The 22,830-nt window shown below is 39.2% G+C and overlaps 1 protein-coding gene across 1 annotated transcript; it reads right to left on the reverse strand.

Moving 5' to 3' along the window:
* Positions 1–789: 789 nt before the first annotated feature.
* Positions 790–22,830, reverse strand: LOC149289947 (laforin-like). Its single transcript, XM_089490170.1, has 4 exons — positions 22,584–22,830; positions 9,024–9,198; positions 8,241–8,482; positions 790–1,067 (listed from the first exon to the last, which is right to left on the reverse strand). Exons 1-4 carry the CDS (start codon positions 22,828–22,830, stop codon positions 790–792), a joined length of 942 nt encoding a protein of 313 aa, XP_089346296.1.

A 22,830-nucleotide genomic window follows, 5' to 3' on the forward strand; every position in this document is an offset into this window, starting at 1 on the left:
GTTAGAGTCTTATGTGCATGTCTAAATCCACCACAGTATTAAACTCCACCACTTCTGTACAGTTTTTTGTTTTAGCACACAAAACACATTTTAGTATCTGCAAGTATTTATGTGTACCAAATGCTACTGCAAGCCAACATAATTAGTCTAAAACTCAAATGCTTCTAATTTCCTGCGGTGGGAGTGCAAGGCCTCTGTATTGGTCGCGGTGCCGGAATTTCACGCTGAGTGCCGGAATATGAATATATGGGCAAATTGATACACACTGTTGTGTATAGTAATTTTGTAACAAAAAACTTCCTCTCCATGTTCCTTAAAACCAGCATTTGAGTTGAGCAAATCAGGGCAACTCTGTTGGGGTGTGTAGCAAGGCCTGGGACCGGTCCTGGTGGCACAGGAGGTGTCACCCATCTGCCTTACCTGAATAGCCACTTTGTGACGTTAGCGCAACAGCTTTTCACCTCCATGGGCTGGTCAGGGAAGATTAGAGGGTCTCCCCAACCAGCCCATTCTCCACACTACCCTGTTAGGAGATACAGGGTTTAGAGTGGGCAAGTGATATGCTCAACCCAGCAGCTGGTTGTGCTTGAAAAGCTATCACACCTTAAAAGTATTTGTCTGTGAAACTGAAATGGGGTTTTTTTTGCTAAAAAATAAATATATATGCCCACTTTCACATCTTAAAAATATATTATTACTAACACTAATTATCTTTAGAATTGTGTTAATAAATGTCTGTGCATCTGCTTGCTCCAGAATATTTTATTCCAAAGTCCATAAAACAGTTTACTATATTCTACACACAGTGGAACGAAGATGACCAAACTTTTGGTGAAATTCTTCTTCTGCCTTTATCATAGCCTCTTCGTCTATGTAGACAGCGGGTCTTCGTGAAGCAAGAAAATATTGCACTTTCCGGAGACTCCAACCAATCACGTACATGAGAAAACCACACACTGCAGCTGTAGAACGTCCAACACCTGCATTACAATGAACATAAACAGTGTGTCCGTTTTCTAAAAGTCCAAACAGGAGGTAAACCGCTTGTGGTAACATCCGTATTCTGCCTGAAAATAAACAAACAAGAAATATTGGACATACTGTATATAATCAACAGAATGCATTACAAACTATTTGTGTTGTAATTCTATTGCCGGTGACAAGGTTATTTTAACATTAGTATGAATAATACACTTTGAAATAGACACAAATGGGAAAAAAGCAACTTGACATAGGATTCCTTTCATGTTAGAAGCTACTGATAAAAAAACAAATTCTGTTCAACAACATGCCTAAGTACACTAATACTTTATTTTTTATATTTTTTTATTTATTTTGATTGGAGGTCCTTTTGGGGATCTTAAGAATCTCTCTTGTGAGCAGACAGCACCCCTTTACAATGTCATGGTCAGAGCCGGCCTTAAGCGTTCTGGCGCCCTGTGCGGACTACTCCTCTGGCGCTCCCCCATCCCCTTCTCACTGCCTCCCCCCTCTGCCTTCTCACTGCCCCCCCCCCCGCCCCTTCCCTCTATCCCTACTTACCTCGTTGCCGGAGTCCTGTAGTGGGAGCGGGAGGCGTCCGTCTTCCCGATCTGCCACGGTGCGCACTTCACAGCTGAGCGCCGGAATAATTCCGGAGTTCAGCATGCAACGCCGGCACAGCGACAGAGTCACGGAGAGTGAGGGGCGCCGAGTGGTCGCTGAAAACTTCACGAGCGACCGCTCAATTCAACTTGAATTGAAACATCGGGTCGCACACCCCTAAGGCCGGCCCTGGTCATGGTACTTATTTTTATTGTAATATTGCATTTTTTTTATTTTATTTTGGAACACTTTTGTAAACTCTGTCCCTCCCTATTCTCAATTTGCAGCTGAACACACAGTGATTGGGAAGCAGGGCCATATCTGTGAGGGCCTGGATTTTGCACCAATGTCCTGTGGTTTCTAGTTACACCCCAGATAGTGTCATTGTTTATCTCTTCCTTGGACTGAGGATGATGAGAGTTGCTGTTCAGTAAGAGCTACTTTAACTACATGCAAACTCATACTAGATTCGTGTGATACAGTAGAAAGCATTGTACTGCAATTGGAATGTTTTGAGCAGCAAGAAAGACTTGTAATTTCCACTACATCATTTGTATGTAAAATGGATTTAAACAATGCACTATATCAGAAAGCTTCTGAGAAGCTTCGGAAATTGAATCAGGTCTCTTAGTATTGCTTTTTCTTCAAGCCAATGATTTTTTTATAACCATATCGTAAAATAACCCAGTGCTGTCATAGCAATCAAGGCAAAGAATACTGTGACATATTTATAATGTTGTACAAAGGCTCAGTATGTTAAAGGACAGTTTGAAGAAGCAAGCATCACTTTTAGTGGAGTACATATACAAAAACAGACTTTCAGACCAGATTAAAGATCTTGGTATTATTCTTCTGAGCTTCAAATTATAAAAATGGGGCAGTTGTGGGACTATGTACCATCTGTTACAAAGACAACTAATTACAGTGGGCACACACACTCATATATTGTAGTTAATGAGAAGTGAAAACCCAAAACTAGAGTTACATACCTGATAAATAAACTATTTAATATAGTCAAACTTATGGGTTTTTAAGGAGGGTTGGAAAAGTTGGTGTAAGGTTCTTGAGGATAACATTTGATCATCAAATACAGAGCCCTGTTTTATGGATATAAATGTAGCAATGTATAATAATCACTGAATCAGATGGGGCTGTTTTAACACCTATATTTCTACCAGCATTTGTCTCAAACTTAAAATGTTGCAGCAGAAGCTAATGCAGTATGCTCACCACTTATGGCTTATGGTGCCAGTGCCACAGGAGATGATAGTACGACACCTGAAGAAGCATTGGGATATGTGAAACTTGTGTGGTTTTATAAACTTTTAAGGCACCTATAATTCCTATACAGAAACAAAGTCTTCTACACACAAGCACAGATCCTGCTCCCAAATCAGATGCTTGCAGTTTTAAATATATATATATAAATATATATAAAAATATATGTATATATATATAAGGAGCTAGATTCTCAACACTTTCATCCTACCTTGATTAGATTCATATGTGCTCACCAGAGGGTTTTCCCCTTTGGCTAAGTACCCTAGAGTGACGCAAGAAGAAGGAGGTGATTCTGCCAAGTTACAAGTCAGGCATTACCTAGTGTATTGTGCACAGTTCTGGAGACCACATCTCTAGAAGGATATTCACACATTGGAGAGAGTTTGGAGGAGACTAACAAAAATGGTAAGTGGTTTGTAGGACAGGAATTATCAGGAAGGGTTAAAGGATCTTAATATGTATAGTCTAAACATTTACATACTTAAAGGGATTTAACAAGGTATTGGAGGCAAGCTTATTTCAATGTAGGAGAAATGTTAGAACAAGATGTCATGGGACCAGACCAAGGACTGATCAGGTTTGAGTCTTGCATCAGGAATAATGGGCAGATGGACCTAATGGTTCTTACCTGCTGTCAACATTCACAAATGTTTTTGTGTAGTGCCCTGGACCACATTGTGTGTGTTACCTCAGCTCACTTTAAGTTTTAAGTTTTGAGGCAGTATTATGTATATCTTTTTTCATTCTAATATTCCATGGTTGAAGATTTATTTCCTACCTTCTGAAATGTATTTTGTAATGTATTTTTTTTACAGGCAGTCACTATTTTACCATGTATTTATGTGAGCAGGAGTTGATAGCAATGAGGTCAGTAGGTATGTAAAGTGCCCTAGGAGCCGATACCTGTGGTATCAGTACCTACATGGAGTACAGCAGGAGCTGAAGTAGAAATATGAATTATATTTGAAAGAGCATTGTTACTTTGAGAACAATGAGGCATGACCAAACTAGCCATATTTTTTTGTATTTTCGCAATAAGAGAAGTTTACAGAAAAAATCTAGTTCAGTCACAGTTCAAGCTTATCTGAAGATTAATAAATTGCGTTAAACCTAAAATCAGTTTATTCTTAAGAGTAAAGTTCTGTTGTGCTAAAAAAAAAATGAATCCCTCATTTACAATTTTAATGTAGACTGAATTGTTACTCAAAGCCCATAATATTGGACATTTACATAATAACCTTTTTGCCCTTCAATTTTTTTACAAAGATTATTGGAATGCAAGATTGTTTGCTATTTTATGATCTGTCATTCTGTTTCAGGACATTTGTTTAACAAAAAAAAAACGATTTAATTCCAAATGTATCCATTGATACTGAGGTGTATCCATTCACATTGATCTTAAGGAACTAGTATGTATACATAAATACTCATATCTTCTATGGACTGTGCTCAGCTTTTACGTAGTGTCACACATAGGTAGTATCTCTTTCCCCTCTGTACAGCAGCCAAAAGTAACAGTCTCTATGAGTCATCGTTCAAATGCAAAGTTCCTGGGTATTGATGGACATTGCTACACTAATATAGAGTAGATATGTGCAAATGGGCCAAAAAAAATTTGATTTGTTTTCGGTCTGTTTGTTTTCAGACAAAAAATTACCTTTCCTGCCTTTTCGGACAGAAATTGGGGGCCTTTTTAGATTGAGAAACCAAATTCATTGTCCGACGCCCACACTCTCATTTTCGTTCTCTCTCTCTCTCTCTCTCTCTCTCTCTCTCTCTCTCATGCTCTCTGAATGTCTGTCTACCTTCTCATTACCTTCTGTGAACTGCTGCCAAAATGGTGGAGCGTCTGCTGGCGCCCTCTCCGATCCACTAATCGGTGAAGAGGACATCACTGGAAGCTCCATGTTGGTGGAAGTTCACATACGATTATCTTAGGCGACAATGGCCGAGCTTCCGGTGATGTCCTCTCCACTGACTGGATTCGAGATGGAGGACGTCGCTGGAGGTTCTGCCATTTTGGCATAAGTTCACACAGGGTTTTCTTAGGGCAAAATAGCGGAGAAGGAAGTGAGACATTCAGAGATTGAGAGAGAGTGAATGTGGACGTGAGTGTCTGATAAGGTGGGTGAGAGTCAGAGTGTGGGAGTGAAAGAGCCCGCCAAGTTCAGATGAAAATTCTTAGCTTTTTAATTAGTTTTTATCCGTTTTGGAGGGCTTGTTTTTAGAGATTTGTACAAATTGACGAAATTGTAGAATCTGAATGCACAAGTCTATTATAAACTAACAAGAATAATAACATTTTTTTATATAGAAAATAAACCTTTAACTTTTGGTGTTATATTTTCCAAAAAACGAGAGTAGACAATCGGGCCAGGCGTCAGCCTCGATATGCCATGCAGTGCACAGCAGGCTAAAGTGGAGGAGGCACCATGGTCTGCACTGAACAGTTACCTCTAATTTATTCTCTACTTCTTGTAATTTACTCTTATAATTAAAGTGTGCCCAACATAGTGTTGCATTGTGAAATGCTCCAATTATTGCAGAGGGTGCATCTCTGTAACGTAATCAATTGGCAGGTAGAGGTTCTGTAACATTAAAACTCAGGTTTACATCTTTATTGATTTTTCAAAGATGAAAACAAAAACAAGGAAACCAGGATACAACATAATAAGAAACAAGTAAAACTTAAGGACCGGGGTTTTTTTTTTACCATGTTTGCTCCACACTCATGTAGAGACCGAAGAACCTTTTCTCCCTGTCCCTGAAGCTGCCTCTGGAAGCAGTGGCGTCGGCAGGGGGGGGCCAGAGGGGGCCATGGCCCCCCCTACATCATGCTGTGCCCCCCGGTGTGCCCCCCCAATCGAAACGCCGTATTTTTTGTTTTTTTTTAATAGACCCGGAGGAGAGAGTGAGAGGCGCCGAGCGGTTGCTGAGGAATAAGTTCTCAGCAACCGTTCGGCGCCTCTCACTCTTCTCCGAGACCGCGAGGCCTCTTCCTGGTTCGCAGTGCCGGCATTTCAAGCCGAGCGCCGGTATATGTCGTCATATCCGGCGCCCAGCAGTGAAGCCGGCAGAACCAGGGATACAGAGACCTCGCGATCTCACCGCTGGACAAGCCCAAGGTAAGTGAACTTCAAAGGGGGGGTTAGAAAGTTAGGAGGGGGTTAGAGAGTCAGAAGAGGTAGATAGGAAGTGAGAAGGGGTAGATAAGGATAGATTGGGAGGGAGAGGGGGTAGATAAGGATAGATAAGGATAGATTGGGAGGGAGAGGGGGGTAGATGGGATAGATTGGGAGGGAGATGGGGGTGGATGGGATACATTGGGAGGGAGAGGGGATAGTTAGGATTGATTGGGAGGGAGAGGGGGTAGATAGGATAGATTGGGAGGGAGAGAGGGGTACATAGGATAGGTTGGGAGGCAGATGTGGCAGATAGAGAGGCAGATGTGGTAGATAGGGAGGAAGAGGGGGTAGATAGGATAGATTGGGAGGGAGAGGGGGTAGATAGGATAGATTGGGAGGGAGAGGTCTTTATGGGACAAAAACGGCGTACGTTCAGCTGTTTGGGGACAAAGTTGACATAATGTGTAACTTAGGTGCTGGTCAGGTTCTATGTGGGCAGTGTGGACACCAGGGTTGGCTTTGGGGTGTGTGACCAGTGATCTATGCCTGTAATTTAGGGGGTTTTATCTATACCTTTAATGCAGAGTTTATATGTAATTTCCAATTGATTTATATCTGCAAAGCTGGGTTTTGTGTCATTCTGTTCATCTGTATCGGCTATATTTCCATACATTATTAATGTTTATGATTAATGAATGATTTCCAGTTGATATATACCTGCAATGCTGGGTTTGTGTGTTCTGTTGGTTTATACCTGCAATGCTATGTTTCCATACATTATTTATGTATACCTGCAAATACAAGGTTTTTTTTGTCTTATTCAGTTGCATGTGCTGTTTCCATGTGTTGTTTATTTGATCTATACCTGAACTACAGGGTGTAAGTAAAAGAGCGCTATGGTTTAGTGAATGAGGGGACAAAGGGACTCTGGGGATGATTATAGGGGAGAGGACCTCTCAATGTAACGGTGCAGTCAGAAGGAGGGAACACTGCACTGACTCTCACTGTCTTCCCCTGATCTGCAAATATATTGGCAGCAGGGTCTAATATTAATATATATTGGCTGCAGGGGCTAATATTAATATATATCGGAAGCTGGGACTAATGTTTATATATATCGGCAGCAGGGGCTAATATTAATATATATTGGCTGCAGGGCCTATTATCAATAAATATTGGCTGCAGGGGCTAATATTTATATATATTGGCTGCAGGGACTAATACTATATATCGGCAGTAGGGGCTAATATTAATATATGTTGGCAGCAGGGTATAATTTCTATGTATATCGGCAGCAGGGTATAATATAAGTATGTATCCGCAGCAGGGGCTAATATTAATATATCCGCAGCAGGGGTTAATATTAATATATATCGGAAGCAGGGTGTAATATTTCTATATATCTGCAGCAGGGTCTAATATTTATATATATTGTCAGCAGGGGCTCATATTAAAGAATGAAAAATAACTGTCACTTTAGCTGTTATTTTGAAATCATATTTTAATCACAGTCTTTACTTCAAAGAGATAAGTGCATATTATGTAGTTAAAAATGCACGTCTAACGTGTGTGTGTATATATATATATATATATATATAGTGTATATGTACCGTTTTATAATTGGCCCCCCTACTTTGGTCCCTGGCCCCCCATGTGCCCCCCCTAAATATGAAAACTGGAGACGCCACTGTCTGGAAGCTGGGACACAATCGGCGGTTTACTGGTGATTGCAGGAAGGAGTCTCTTTGATCGATCAAAAGGCTTGCGGGGGCTCTTTTTTGCTGTTGCTGGTCTGCGGGAGCTTCCAGGCAGACCACCAGCAGCAGAGCCCCATACAAAACAGGTATTAACCCTAAAATGCTGTGATCACAGCATTGAAGGGGTTAATGCTACACTGTTGCTCTCATGGAGCAACAGCAGGGGAATGTTGTGTCAGGTCCCCACACAAGTGTGGAGACCCAATCAACAAACAAACCTCTTCCCTAAAGCTGCCTGTGGCGCTTGGGAGCCTACAGAATTGCTCCGTGGGAGTGAACGAAGGCCCGGGGGGGGGGGCTCGGGGTGTCTGTGCTGGTCAGACAGCAGCAGCGCCCCCAACGTGGGGGCATTTTTTTGGGATGACATACCTGGTACGTCACGGTCCACTGGTACCATGTCACCATGAAGTACCAGGTACGTCTGCGGTCGTGAAGGGGTTAAACTATGTCTTATGGTTATTTGTAAAAATTATGCTAAAGCATACATCTTTACCTTCAGTACTCATATCAGGAGTAGGGATCCATATGTATGCCAGGTCAATGTCTTTATACAACCGGAACATTGTTTCAGGGCTCATTGGTTCTGGATACTGGTTGCAGCCCCAGGAGTTCTGGATGATGTCCCATTCTGTCTGGAAATTCATCACAGCTGTTATTCCCAACTCATGTTTCATCTTTATAGTCACATGCTCCAACTGTCGGGGGCAGCTTCCCAGCCAGATATTGGGTAGGATCCTAGTTTCACAAACCAAACACAGTTCGAGGGCTATTTGTATATGAAATAAGAAACGCAATGTACTCTTACAGTAAAACTGCAATTGAAAAAAAGAAAAAAATACTGAACGGAGTTGACTTGAACTGTGGTTGAGTTGACAATTTACTTAACTTCAACAAGTCCAGCCAAGTTGGCATGAGCAACTTGACACAACTCAAACATCTGTCATTTGAAGTTCAGTTCAATTTTTACATTACTAAGCTCTGACATTCAACAAATGTATAGTCTCGACATTTCATGTTTCCATGAACTCTCAGTGAAGATTGCATTGGAATCATACTGTCATCCAAGTTGGAAACTGTGACACATCATTTTTAAAATGACACGGTGTCAATTGGCTCATTATTATATAGAAGAAAAGATGTCAAATGTTATGATAATACTTTAGTGAGAAAAAGATTCATATGTTGTATACAGGTCAAATAGTTTGGATTGGGAGGGTGATGGTTCCCCTCTGCTCCCAGCTAAACTAGGTGACTGGTTTATTTATTGTCCATTTACCTGGAGAAGTGCATTGCTTGGTTATCAGCAACGTGGAAGTAGAAATCAGTCGTGTGTTTCATCTCATTTGTGTGGCCAGTGGATTCAATCCAGTGTCCAACTGAAAAGCAATAAACCCCATCCACTATGTTGCTCTCATTGTAAACACAGCAGCGGTCATGATGAGGTCCATTCCCTTAAAGAAAAAGAGATATATGTCTAATATTTGTGTTTTTGTAAGAAACAATGTAAATTCTATTTTATACAACATTACTACAGTGAGAAAAATACAAGGATAAAATATAGATATATAAAATGTATCACTAAACAAAGGAAGTAGTAGCTAAAGCATGACCGAAAGGTAAAGGAGAGATAATTAAAGGGGTGGTGAGAGAATAGGGTAAAGAGGCAGTGGTCAGACCTAAGGAACATTGTAAAGGGTTGATTTCAATATCCAAGTTGATGTCTACAGAGTTAGAAGCAAGAATGTCACCGAACTGTACAAAGATATGACCTAAGAAATATATTACAGATAAGACTACAACCACCTAGAGCCACATGGTGGCAGCAGGGGACCACCGAAATAAAATAATTACCGTAAATACAATTTAATCCGAAGCAAAAATAGCAAGACGCAAAAAGTTGTTTCTTGCAGTTTGTTTTCTCATAGAGCTTAACCTGCGTGGATAACCTATTTAGATTATAAGAGGTTTCTAAACAAAATTTGTAATCAATAGAAAAGGGTACTGATATTGAAAGTATTATTAAGATAGGAAAGGCAGAAATATATTAACTTATACTTAACTTATATTGTACATATCCAGAAAAGAACAAAAGCCTTATTACAATGATCAAAGCTTGACAAGGCATTTCTTTTGTTTACTGGATCATTATGGTACATGTTCCCACTTTGTTAAAAAGCACCAATTTTTTTTACTTATTTTTTTAAGCAAAACGGAATCTGCCAACTCAAATAACAGTAATAACTTCAGTACTTGTTTGAGCTGTATTGTATTCCCAAAACACGTCCTTATGTTATTCTGAAACAGTTCCGTATGAAGTTATTTGAATTGATCAAAAGTATTGTTATCAAATCCACTTACAGATAGGTCTTCACTATAAAAGACAAAGCAATTTTTGGCAAGTCTGTCCTCATTATTTTAAAAAAAGGATTGATAGATGCTGTAATCAGGAACTTTAGATTTTAAAAAAAAGTGTTCCCTGTGAGTAAAAATAACAAAAGTAATTAACAAAATTTATAAAGAATCTAAATAGTTCCGTCCATGAATTAAACATTTTGTGTGTGATATATCTGGCTAGCCTCTACAATCTTTAACAGAGGCTAGGAAGGAAATTGTCCTCAAAACTTTCTCCGTAAATGTTTTTACAAAAGTCAGCAGGGCAATGAAGTCAGTGAGGTTCCACTCACATACTTGCTAACCAAGCTGACATGCGCTTCTATTTCCGCATATATATATATATATATATATATATATATATATATATATATATAAAATTTGTGGTTAAACTAATTGATAAAGAGGGAAACAAGACAGCAAGTTCATTGGTCCTTAAGTGCAAATAAAAATAAAATATATACACACATACAGTATACACATATACATACATGCAACCTAAGTCTTTAAAGGGTTAAACGAGTGATAAGCACAAGATTAAAAGGTTTAAAGAAAAATATTTTTTCAAAATGAAAACACTTTTACAAGAACAAATTGAATAGGCATTTGCTGTAAGAAAGTGTTACATGTATAATTTTTATTAAAGCAGCTTAAGTAGAAACAGCTTATGTTTTATGAGTATAATTCCTTAATAAGAACACATTTCTTCTGAAACTAACACTGTGGTTGAAGAAAAAGATGCGGTGTAAAAAGAAGTCTTGCAGTGTACAAGTGTGATGCCTTTTTCAATTATTTTTCTAAACTAGGCAGCGATCATTAATTGCTAACAAAATAACGGCATAAGAACAAGGAATATTGCTACAGGCGTTCTGTGTAAAACATTAAGACTTTTCTGTGTTGCTTGACAGGTTGTTCAGGGGGATAAACCGAGTCAGTAGCAGCACTTTTTTAGATCCCGTCTTATAAAACATATCATAATAACGTTATTAGTGTAGTGCTTTTTTCCCTCAAAGTTAAGGTTCCTGTTTTTTAATGTAATAATGCAGTACAGAAATCTCTAAAACGCAAAAACACACGACAGGATATGTTTACCAAAGGAAGACTTAGAGAAATGACATTTTAATATACTTAAAATATCCTGTAAATATGAATATCCCAACTAAAATTTGGAGGGAAACAAGAAACTACAAAAGGTCTGGTTTTATGATAAAGGATTAACAATGCCATGCTGGTAGAGACGGGTGAATTTCGGTTTAGATTCTGGAACAATGCTAAAGGCTGTGTGTTGGAACACTAGAAGCTAATGGAAAAGACTGGTAAATAATAGAAAATATATGACAATGATTGGAGATGAAAGGAGAAAGACTAATAGTTGACCCTTCTAGGAAGCCGTGTATGTTGAACGGTGCCCTAGGACACACTCGGCTGAAGTCCCTTATTGCTGAGCACCCAATAGGGACTTGCAGCCCAAGGCCTAATTAGCCTATTCCAGAATATACTGTTGCTTCTAGGTCGTCTTTACTTCTGGCTTCAGTTGTGCTCTTGTATTCCAATAGGCTGGAATCTGCAACAATCAGCCATCTTACCCTATGCACAGTGACCGATGAAAGTTATGTTTTTTATTCTGGTGTTTAACAATTTTCGGGGCAGTTTACACTGTATAAATGGTTTATATATCGTTTAAACACATTTCAGAAAGAGCATGACCACATAATTGGGAATGTAATAAATAGGTGTTTAATTGCTTGTTAACTTGTTGTGACAGACAGATATAGAAAGAATCAGCATACCAATCTTCGTTCTGTTGTGCCTCATGTCTTTAAAATCTTTATACTACTATTTTTATTTATCTTCTAGTCTACTATGGCCCCAGGTAATGGATAATAAGAAAACGTATATTTCAGAAAGTATGGTGTAAGTTTTAAACAAGCTAGTAAAGGAATATTAAATATATTGCTTCTGTTATCCAGTATAATTGGCATATTTATATGAGAAAATAGCCTTTTTTTTTTTTAACAAGCCAACACAAAGCGTATATGCCACTGCAGTTTCCCTTTCTCATGTACCGTGTGGATCCAGACATCAACATTATGTGACTTTTTCAGTTTTTTATTACCATTATTAATAAACTACGGCATAATAAAAGCAATTAACATCCAAGTACTCTATAATTTATGTTGAATAACGCTTGTGGATTTAACAAAAACAGTATCTATAAAATACAGAGGTCAGTAGGAATAAAAATACATAACACGTGTGCAGAGGCGTATATAGGGTATGGCAGCCATGGCACGTGCCATGGGTGCCATCTCAAGGGGGCCCCGGTGAGCGGCTTTTAAATGCCGTTTTTTTTTTTTGATGCGGAGGAGAGAGAGGGGCACCTAGCAACCGCTCGGCGCCCCTCATTCTCCTCCACGAGCCCTCTACCCCCGTCCCGGTGCCGGCATTTCATGCAGAGCGCCGCAATATGCCGGCATAAAATTAAATGCCGGCACCAGCGAGCGGCTTTTTAACACTGATGCGGAGGAGAGAGAGTGGCGCCTAGCAACCGCTCGGCGTCCCTTGTTCTCCCCCGCATCAAAAAAAAGAAGACAGGGTTTAAAAGGGTTATTACGGCGCTCAGCAGTGAAGCAGCGGGCACCAGCAAGCGGTGCAGGAAGACAGCAGCATCGTGCTCCCGTCGCTGGACTTCAAGGTGAGAGAGGGGGGGGAGGTATATAGTGGGTAGGGGGGAGGGTATATAGTGGGTAAGGGGGGGAGGATATATAGTGGGTAGGGGGAGGGAGAGGGGGTAAAAAGTGATAAGGGAAGGAGAGGGGGGTAAAAAGTGATAAGGGAGGGAGAGGGGGTAGAAAGTGATAAGGGAGGGAGAGGGGGGTAGAAAGTGATAAGGGAGGGAGAGGGGGTAGAAAGTGATAAGGGAGGGAGAGGGGGTAGAAAGTGATAGGGGAGGGAGAGGGGGGTAGAAAGTGATAGGGGAGGGAGAGGGGGGTAGATATAAGAGTGTGCATTAATGTGTGGATGCATTGAGTGAATGATAGAGATTATGAGTTAATATGTGAATGTATTGTCTGAATACGGGAGAGCATGAGTTAATGTGTGGATGAATTGTCTGAATGAGGGAGAGCATGAGTTAATGTGTGGATGCATTGAGAGCATGAGTTAATGTGTGGATGAATTGTCTGAATGAGGGAGAGCATGAGTTAATGTGTGGATGCATTGAGTGAATGAGGGAGAGCATGAGTTAATGTGTGGATGAGTTGTCAGAATTAAAGTGTGAATTAGTGAGTGATTGTAAAAGTGTTTGTGTATCATAGATGTATAATTGTGGAAGGGCAAAGATGGCACTAGCAGGAGGTTTGAGCCTTGGGGACCAAGATGGCACTGGCCGGACTGTTTGGGGACAAAGTTGACTTGTGCTGGGCTATTTGGGGACAAAGATTGCAAATCTTATGTGTGTAATCCGGGTGCTGGCCAGGTTCTATGTGGGCAGTGTGGATGCCAGGGCTTGCTTTGGGGTGTGCAACCTGTGATCTACGCCTGTAATTTAGGGGGTTTTAAATATACCTTTAATGCCGTGTTTTTATGTGAATTCCAATTGATTTTTACCTGCAAAGCTGGGTTTTTGTGTTATTCTGTAGATCCATATCTGCTATGCTATGTTTCCATACATTATTTATGTGTACCTGCAAATACAGGGTTAATATGTCTTATTCAGTTGATCTACACCTGCGATGCTACGTTTCATATATTATTATTGTATACCTGCAAATACAGGATTTGTATGTCTGATTCTGTTTATTTGATATATATACCTTCAGTGCTGAGATCACAAGTGAATTTCAATTGATCTGGGTCTGTGTGTTGATCTATACCCGCTATCGGCAGCAGGGACTAATATTTATATATATATATGGGCAGCAGGGGCTAGTAAATGGGTTTTAGATATTTGGACAGGGGCGCAATTTCAGTGCTTGCCATAGGCGCTATTTTCAGTACGTGTGACATTTCGCATAACTAGAATAACAGCATATATTGAGCCATGTTAAACACAAAGGAAACGCTATTTAACAATTGACAATAAAATTCACACATGGACATATTTAAATAAGTCATCAAAGCAACATTTACTAAGTATAAGTAAACAGACAAAAGAGCATTAATACAAATAACGGCATTAAGCCAGGAAGGCACTAAAAATGGACCCTAAATGGTAGTGGTCCCTTTAAATTTTCATGTGGTCCCCATTGCAAATGCATGGTAGGACTCTGCGGAATACCCCATATACATTTGCCTCTTCCCCCATACGCAGCTATTTCACGTGCACATCACCTGCCACGTGATAGATTTACCGCCGGCACAATCCATGTCTCGAGCTGGCTCTGCAGGTTTTCAGGGAGTCTAAGAAAACCCTGTGTAAATCTATAGATTTCTTTTAGAGGGCTTAAAATATATTCCTACAACCACTGTGCCAAATATAAATGAAATCACCAGTTATCCACCAACCAATTAGCGTAATTTAATCTATTTACTGATTTCTTTATTGTTTCATCATACACTCTATTGCATTATACTGTATTATCAGATTTTTTGTAAGTTTTTTCATGTATCTTTGTTTTTATTATTAAGCATTATTTTATTTAAAATGAAGAGCAGTCCAATTGTAATTCATTTACATTAATGTTAACTAACACTCTCAATTTCCATTTCGAAGATCAAACTGTTTTCGCAGAGACACACGAGAATCATGTGTAGATCGTCAGGCACTTTCCATTTGATAAACACATGGTCTCGTGTATTAGCAGGATCAGTCACCATTTGCCACCAGATTCCATAAAAGTTTTTTTCCCTTATGAGTTATGAGTTGCAGTTGCCATATAGGGTGCAGACTTTATAGCAAAGCGTTTTGAAAATCAAGGTTTTAAAATGCACAATGTACCCGAGTGTTTTCAGGTTACAGACCCCCGGCTAAGGCGATATTAGTGTCATTACAACCAAGCATAGTCTAGTGAATTAGATGCTAGTGTCATTAGGGTCATTTATTTTCCATTAGCGTCAACAACTCGTTTCTCAAAAAGCCTGTAAAAGAATAAAACGAAGGAGTAATGGTTGGGTTTGTATGATCTGAATACGGTAATAAGACATAAATAAATAACACAGCATTGGGTGGCATTCAATGTGTTTCTTAATGCATTCTTCACAACACTGAGTGCAGAATGACCTTTTGATAATTTGTAATTGTATAAACAAGCACTAAAATACCCAAAAGGATCATGGTAAAAAAAGAAGGTGTTTTGTATGCAAGATACAGCAAATACAGACTGAAAAGCTATTCCCTTCCTAGGTCTTGTAATGACAGGACTGAGCAATGAATTATTTCCATTTGGCCGGCACAAAGGGATTATTTACCATTTTCTTCCATTTTAAGCCAAGTGCATATAAATCAATTCAACTTTTTTGTATTCTGTACATTCATGTTGAAAGTTGATATACAAGTTTAATTCACAGATATATATATATATTTCAGGTTTTTGAAGCAGGGCATTTATTTTGTCAGAGTATGTATATATGGATCGGCCCTGCCTTAAAAATAGCTAAAACATACACATATATTAAGAAGTATATAAAAATGTATACTTTATTCATGATAACATTTCATTAAGGAGCGTCATTCTTTTTTTTTTTTACGTATAATAGTCAGTAAAATATTTGTATATTGTGGATTTTTTTTATATGGTATTGAAAATACCACAGTTGTGCCGAGTTCCTTTTTCTTGGGGTGGGAGGCTGTGCCTTTTGGCCGACTTCCCTCCTTAAAGGCTTCAGTGGGGTCCTACAAAATCCAGCCCCCCTTTGGCTTCCGGAAGTGCGGCCCCAGAAGGGGAAGATTGGAGACCTAATTTGCACGGTGGCCCCTACCGCTTATCAATTACCTGTCCACTTCTTATACGGTGAGGGGAAGTACGAGGTACATCAGGACATAAAAAAATATATTGAAAAATAGCATTTAAAGAAGAGCTGTCATAGTTTGAAAATCCACATTGAAATGTTAAAAAAAAAAAATATTTAAAAGGATTTTGAGAAAATCAAAAGCAAAGTACAAAACCAAAATGTCTGCTTTATCCCACGTGTTGTGAAAGTGTAGAATGATACAGCATGATACTGGCGAAACATAATGAAGAGATCTTCTTCCAGAAGCCCGCTGCTTGTTGTTGGAAGACTTATTTTTGTTACTATAGTGATATCTGATATTAGACATTCATCTGCTCTGACTTGTAACCGGACGTAAGTATGGGGAAGCTGCCATCATTTAGAGCTGGCACTTCAGGTGCGAGATGATTCTTTCTGTCAAGGCACCAAGTTGTTGTTTTTCTGCAATATTGTATTTGGGTGTGATGATGTTAGTGGTTGGGTGAGCATGAGAAAGGGATTAATATTCTGAATAATCTTATGCAAGATCAAATTTATTTTATCTGCTAAATCTTAGAGGGCAGGTCAGTGGAACATTTCCTTTTGCATTCTGAACTTCACATTATGAAAGGCTCAAGTGAGCTTTAAAGGGTAGGATATCTCACGAACAAAGTTTTCAAATCATAGTTTCTTGACAATAATTATTATTGTGGCAATAATTAAAACACACATTAAATCCAATGGATCTAACCAAGCATCATACAGAGCCAGTCAGATTTGGCCCTCCACGTATGGAACGAAAATGTTTCAACTTATGATTTCATAAGTCCCAATATTTACCAGCCTGCACATAATTTGCTGTCCCTTTTTAAAATCTTTGTAACATTTCATTAGCAGTGCAGAAATGCTTAGGCAATGGTAAACACCAAAATATTTACTTTCATCAAATATAGCCATGTATATATTCCCATTACTTTTGTAATTTTATATAGCGTTTGCTTACGGCACTTCCCAGGGTAGACTACTGAGAGCTCTCCCTCTTCTGAATGTAGGGACGGGGTTAGATACCCTCTAGCAGGAAGGAACCAGGCAAGGAGCAAATGGGTTTGATCAAATGCTGCTCTCCTGCCTGGAGAACAAAGAAACTGAGTACATGCCTGCCAGTCTCATGTACATGCACACACATGGGCCCTGCTTCCACGGGTCTCAGGGTCAAACCCAGTGAGTTCCCAGTTACGCTAAAGCCCATGTGTAGGCAAGTACACATGGTTGGTCTTCCTGGTCTTCCCACAAAAGTCTAACTTATTAATTTAAACTGACATTGCCCCATAAAGCTACAAATGGTTCTTGGATTAAGCAGTTACAGTATTTTTGCTTTCCCCCCTAATTCTTTAAAAAATTCCTAAGTGATTGTAACTATTTTGCAGTAAACTAACCTGCTGCCTGCACTTACCTGAAGGTTTTTCAGATAGTGAAAAGGAAAAAAAAGACCAGGTCATCAAATAAAACTCATGCGCACAAACAGATTTACATGAGGCCCCCAGCACTAAAAAGCACATGGTTATTTCTACTATTCTTTGCTGACATTTGGATGAGATCCCCCAGGAACTCCATCTAAGTTGTTTTGACGGATGTAGATCATTTTCTTTTTCTGTGTAGTGAGATTTTTAGCTTGAATGTATTTTTTTCACATTGCATCGAACATTTTAAGTACAGAAAATGTATGTATAATTATTTGTACACGAAAAAAGCCTTGAAATGGGCTGCTTCCCGAAAAGCACATTCCCTCCCTGTCAGAAAATGGGCTGCACGGTGCAATCCTGACAAAGCAGACGGCGCTTTCAAACCTTATTTATAGTTTATTTCCATATGCCAACACATATATTACAATTATGTAGTGCTGAAACAATATAAAGACTAAATATCTTCATCATCTTCACATTACAATGCTTTCAGGATAGGTTAACAGCCTTCCAACATCCCCAGTGTCCAAAAGGGAAAAGCTTTGCTCTCCCCAACTAGCCAATAACCCCACAAAAGCAGGACAGTGCCTCGAAAACAGTTCTCTCCCCGACTAATTTAGGATGGTTGGGGAGTATGCAGGTGCATACAAAGTGAAGCACAAAAGAAATAGTTGGTGCTTACCCCACACCAGCTGCACATTTTTTAATTTATGAGTGCAATTTATTGGTAGCCACACGGACACTATCAAATATATAATTGGTTGAAGAACATGTCAGCAATTGCTTTATATCAAATAGTTTTCCCATTTGCAAAGGATATACACTTTATACTTAATTAGAGTTAGATAATTTACAGGCTATATAACTTTCACATGGACTGTTCGCTGATATAAAAGAGGGATAATGTTGCTGCTCAAATCACGCCCGGTTGAAGCCCAGCAGGATGAAACACGCAGCGTGTCTCATTTGAGCTGCAACATTCTTGATGTTTGGGACATTTTCTGCTTTCTGTGCGTAGTTGTAGGATGCTGAAAACTATAATTTAAGATATTTTATACATAATACATTTGTTGAAGACTATATTTGCTGATTTCTGCTAATCAAATCCCTTTAAGTGTGAGCCTTAGGGGAACAATAATTAGAAGCTTTTATTATGATGGGCCTGCTTATCTCTATACATACGTGAGTCAAAGGTGTAACTAGAAACCACAGGGCCCCAGTGCGGACATTTCTCAGGGTCCCCAACTTCACAAGCAACATGTCACATAGTGCCACCTTATCTCCCAAAACAGCATGTCTCTTTCACGTTGACCCCAAAAGCAGCTTGTCAGTTCGATCATTGCTACCAAACAGCATACTGGTGCCATCTTTGTACCAAATAGCTTGTATATGCCACCTTTGTCCCCAAACATCTTGTCAATACCATCTTTGCCACCAAACAGATTGTCAGTGCCCTCAAACATCTTGTATGTGCCATCTTTGTCTGTTAGGGGCACATACAAGATGTTTGGGGACTAACTGCCTGCCTGTTCTATCTTTGCCAAACAGCTTGTCAGTCCTCCCAACCAGCCTGTCTGTTCCATTTTTGTCAAACAGCTTGTCAGTCCCCCAACCAGCTTTCCTGTACCATCTTTGCCCCCTTTTGCTAACACTCAAGCACACATCCTTACATGCATACATTCTCATTCTAACATACATACTCTCCCTCACATCCCCTTATCTCATGGTTTTTAGGCCATTGATGTGAGTGCATTACTTTACAGCACTATAAGTCTGAAATCTTACAGTATTATGCTATGAATATGTTTTTGCCTTTCCTTTGTACAACCATGTTAATTGGAATTTTGAAAGCCTGGCTGCATCGTCATAATACAGTATTTAAGACTGGGAATTGTCTCCGCCATTTTCTGGTGGGTTGCACCGGGCGCACAAATCAACAACACTTTTAGGTGCACGCAAAGCTTGCTATTAAATTCAACTTTTACATTACAACATTGTAATATTAACTGGGTAAGTATTATATCAGGCTATTAATCGTGAAAGCACACGTAGTTTATGGTCCCGGACAGCCCTTCTAAAATAGAATGCATATTAAAATATTTTGTTAGTACTGTAATATGCATTGTTTATAAACAAAAAACTCCAGCTGCATTCGCCATCTTTGTATTTGCAAGCGGGACATCATAAAAATTCTAATGGACCACTCAGCTATCATAACCATTAAAATGCATATGGGTTACAGTGTCCATTTAATTCCTCACCCATAAATGGCCTTTCTTCTTAACTAGAGTGCAATGACATGAGTCTACTCTAGCTAGATGCAGAGGAGTAAACAATCTTCATGAATTAAGCATGGCAAAAAACAAAATCTTGTTTTCTGTAAATTTGGGTATTATCATGTTAAATTTACTTAATTTAGAAATTGTTATATTGTCTGAGAATGGCAACATTTTCATGCCCCACTGATAACAAATACAAATATATAACTGGTCAGCAAGAAGATCTAACATCAGTGTAAATGACCCTTAACCCCTTCAATCCCCTATAGACGTACCGGGACGTCCAAAAAACGCCCACAAAGAAACCCCTATGGACGTCCCGGTACATCCAGCCCTTCGTGCAGCGTCAGGGACACATCCCTGCCGCTGCACGGGAGACCAGGCTGTCGTTTGACAGCCTGGACTCCCCCCTGGCAGCAGAAGCCGGCATCGCTGGCTTTCTGCTGCCCGATCTCCCGTAACAGCTTCCGGCATGAAAGCCGGTAAGCTGTTACGGTTGAAAGTGCGCGATCGCGCAGTTGCAAACGCGCGATCGGGCATTCCCTTCCGGGTTACGTCACTGCTGACGTAACCCGGAAGGTCATCGGAGGACAGGATATCCCCTGCGGGGATATCCTGCCCTCCGATGAGGCACAGAGACGCTGTGATCTCTATGCAGGTCTGTGAGGACCTGCATAGAGATCACAGTGTGATCGGTGCAGGGGGATCGCGGGGAGGGGAGTGAGAAACCATCTCTCTCACTCTCCCTCCCGTCCTGAAAGAGAAAAGCAGAAAAAAAAAAAAGTTAATTCATTTAAAAAATAATATTAAATAAAAAAATTAAAATAATATATATAATACAAAAAAAAATTATAATGTGAGCTGTGATGTCATTGTGACATCACTGGCATGTTCAGGAGGTCCCTAGGAGGACCTCTAACCATTTCTGTGTAAAAATAATATATAAAAAATAAAAAAAGTAAAAAAATTTAAATTAAAAAAAAATAAAATAAAAATATATAAAAAAAGATAATAAAAAAATTATTAAAAAACCTTACTTCCCATTGCCCTAGCATAACATCTAGCCAGTATAACCCTTCTGCCCCCGTTCACAACCCCCAAACCCGTTAAGCCATAGGCATAAAAATTATACAAAATTGTACACCTTATAGTATGCTCCCTGGTGCTGGGAAAGTCTGGAAAATCTATATAAATTATATATCATATATCAGGACACCTGAATTGATAAACTTGGATAAACTTGGAGGGGATTTTCCATCACTTTACCTAATTTTGTGAGGATTCAGAGGGAAAATGTAAAAAAAAATTAGTTTCATTTTCTAATCTTCGCTAGTTTTTACTAAATTACTCATTCTAAATTTTCAGCTAATCATCCAACTATGGTATCAAACGAATCTCTCCTTGAAAAAACAATATATAGTTTATATGGGTACACTATTCACAGGAAAAGAGAATCATCGCTAAACCGACATACCCCAAAAATGGCAAAATTGCTCTGGGCTTTGAGGTACCAAAAACCCCTGGGATTGAAAGGGTTAAGGAAATAAAAAAAACAAATATTGTCAAGTCACAAAGAAGAGGTGATAATGTATCAGGTTTGCAATTACTCTGATCGTCACTTTAACATATGAAGAGTCATTGTATTTGGAATTTTGTAACTGGTGGAGAAAGGAAAATACTGACATCTAATGGTCATAAATAAAACTGCTTTTACAAGGATATGCCAATAAATGGTAGATAGAAGGTTTAGTTGGTTAGAAACATTTAAGAAGCACATAATTGAAGCACATTTTCCTGAAAAATTGCTTTAAAATGTTTTTGCATGTAAACAGTATTTCTACAGTCTTGCAGCAATTAAAGCTTTTGCCCTCTTAATTTCAAAGTGCATGAATTGAGCCAGGCAGAAATAACCGGTATGTCTTGTGTCATTCTACCAGCTGCCAGAGAGGAGGATCGAGGTCCCCTGCAACGCTGCGGGGATCTGGATATTAGTCTTGTAGTCAGACCTCTATTTTAGGTCCGACTATAAGACGACCTTAAAAGACAAGGGGTCTTTTTCAGAGCATTTGCTCTGGAAAAAACCTTGTCTTGTATTCGAGCAAATAAGGTATATCTCCTTCCTCCGAGAGAGTAACATTATGAATTTATAATACTCATCGTATATAAAATTGTACCGTTTACTATGTAGCCAATTTTTTTTTTACCCATGATGCAGGGTCAAATTAAGACCACTCACACAGAAACATATCTGAATTAAAATAATTTTGGTAAAATTAGGCTACACATTCATACTATGATCTGTGGTCAGTGGGTGCTGTTAGTTATTTGGAAAACAAAGCTTTCTATTTTCCAGAATGTTTTTCAGACAGGTGAGAAGCAGATTTTGTTCAAGAAACACTGCTTTTAATAAGAAAAAGAAAAAACAGACATTTAAGTTAAGAAAAAACAGCTTCTTTGGAAGACAATGCTATTTTGGAAATGCCAGCATTATTTTTAACAGTTTAAAGATGTGGTGATCGTCTGTAGGTGTGTATTTTTTTTAAGATTAGTGGAATTTTAGGATTGTTACTCTATAAAATATTATGGACTAAATAGAGAAAGTAAAATATTAAAAGTATTGACAAAAGGCTAGAACTACATAGCCACAACTACTGTCTAGGTGACAAATTAAACATACATTTGGCAACCCTGTCTTTTGTTATTGGACTGAAATCATTATTCCTTAGTACCTGTCACCCATAATATACACTATGCATATCATAATTCTAAGTAATACAGGTGTCTCATAAGTACCTTCCCATATAAGGTTTCCAGCCTCCTTCTTGATAAACTTAAACCAGAAATTATCTCTGTAGGGTTCCTCCAAAAGAACCTCGCCAACCCATAGTGATGGTTCTGTAGTGGACAACGGGCAACGTGTAGGTTTCATTGGTATGGCACCCTGGGGGTCCCAAGCCCCCATTTCCAAACGTGATCCAAGTACCATGAGCTCTGTGTCTGTGTGGGTCAGAGTGATGACCACTCCAAAACGGAACAACAT

This window comes from Sceloporus occidentalis, unplaced genomic scaffold, assembly GCF_023333645.1.
Source record: "Sceloporus occidentalis isolate IW3139 unplaced genomic scaffold, rSceOcc1.0.p SCAF_42, whole genome shotgun sequence".
In the NCBI taxonomy this organism is placed as follows: domain Eukaryota; kingdom Metazoa; phylum Chordata; class Lepidosauria; order Squamata; family Phrynosomatidae; genus Sceloporus; species Sceloporus occidentalis.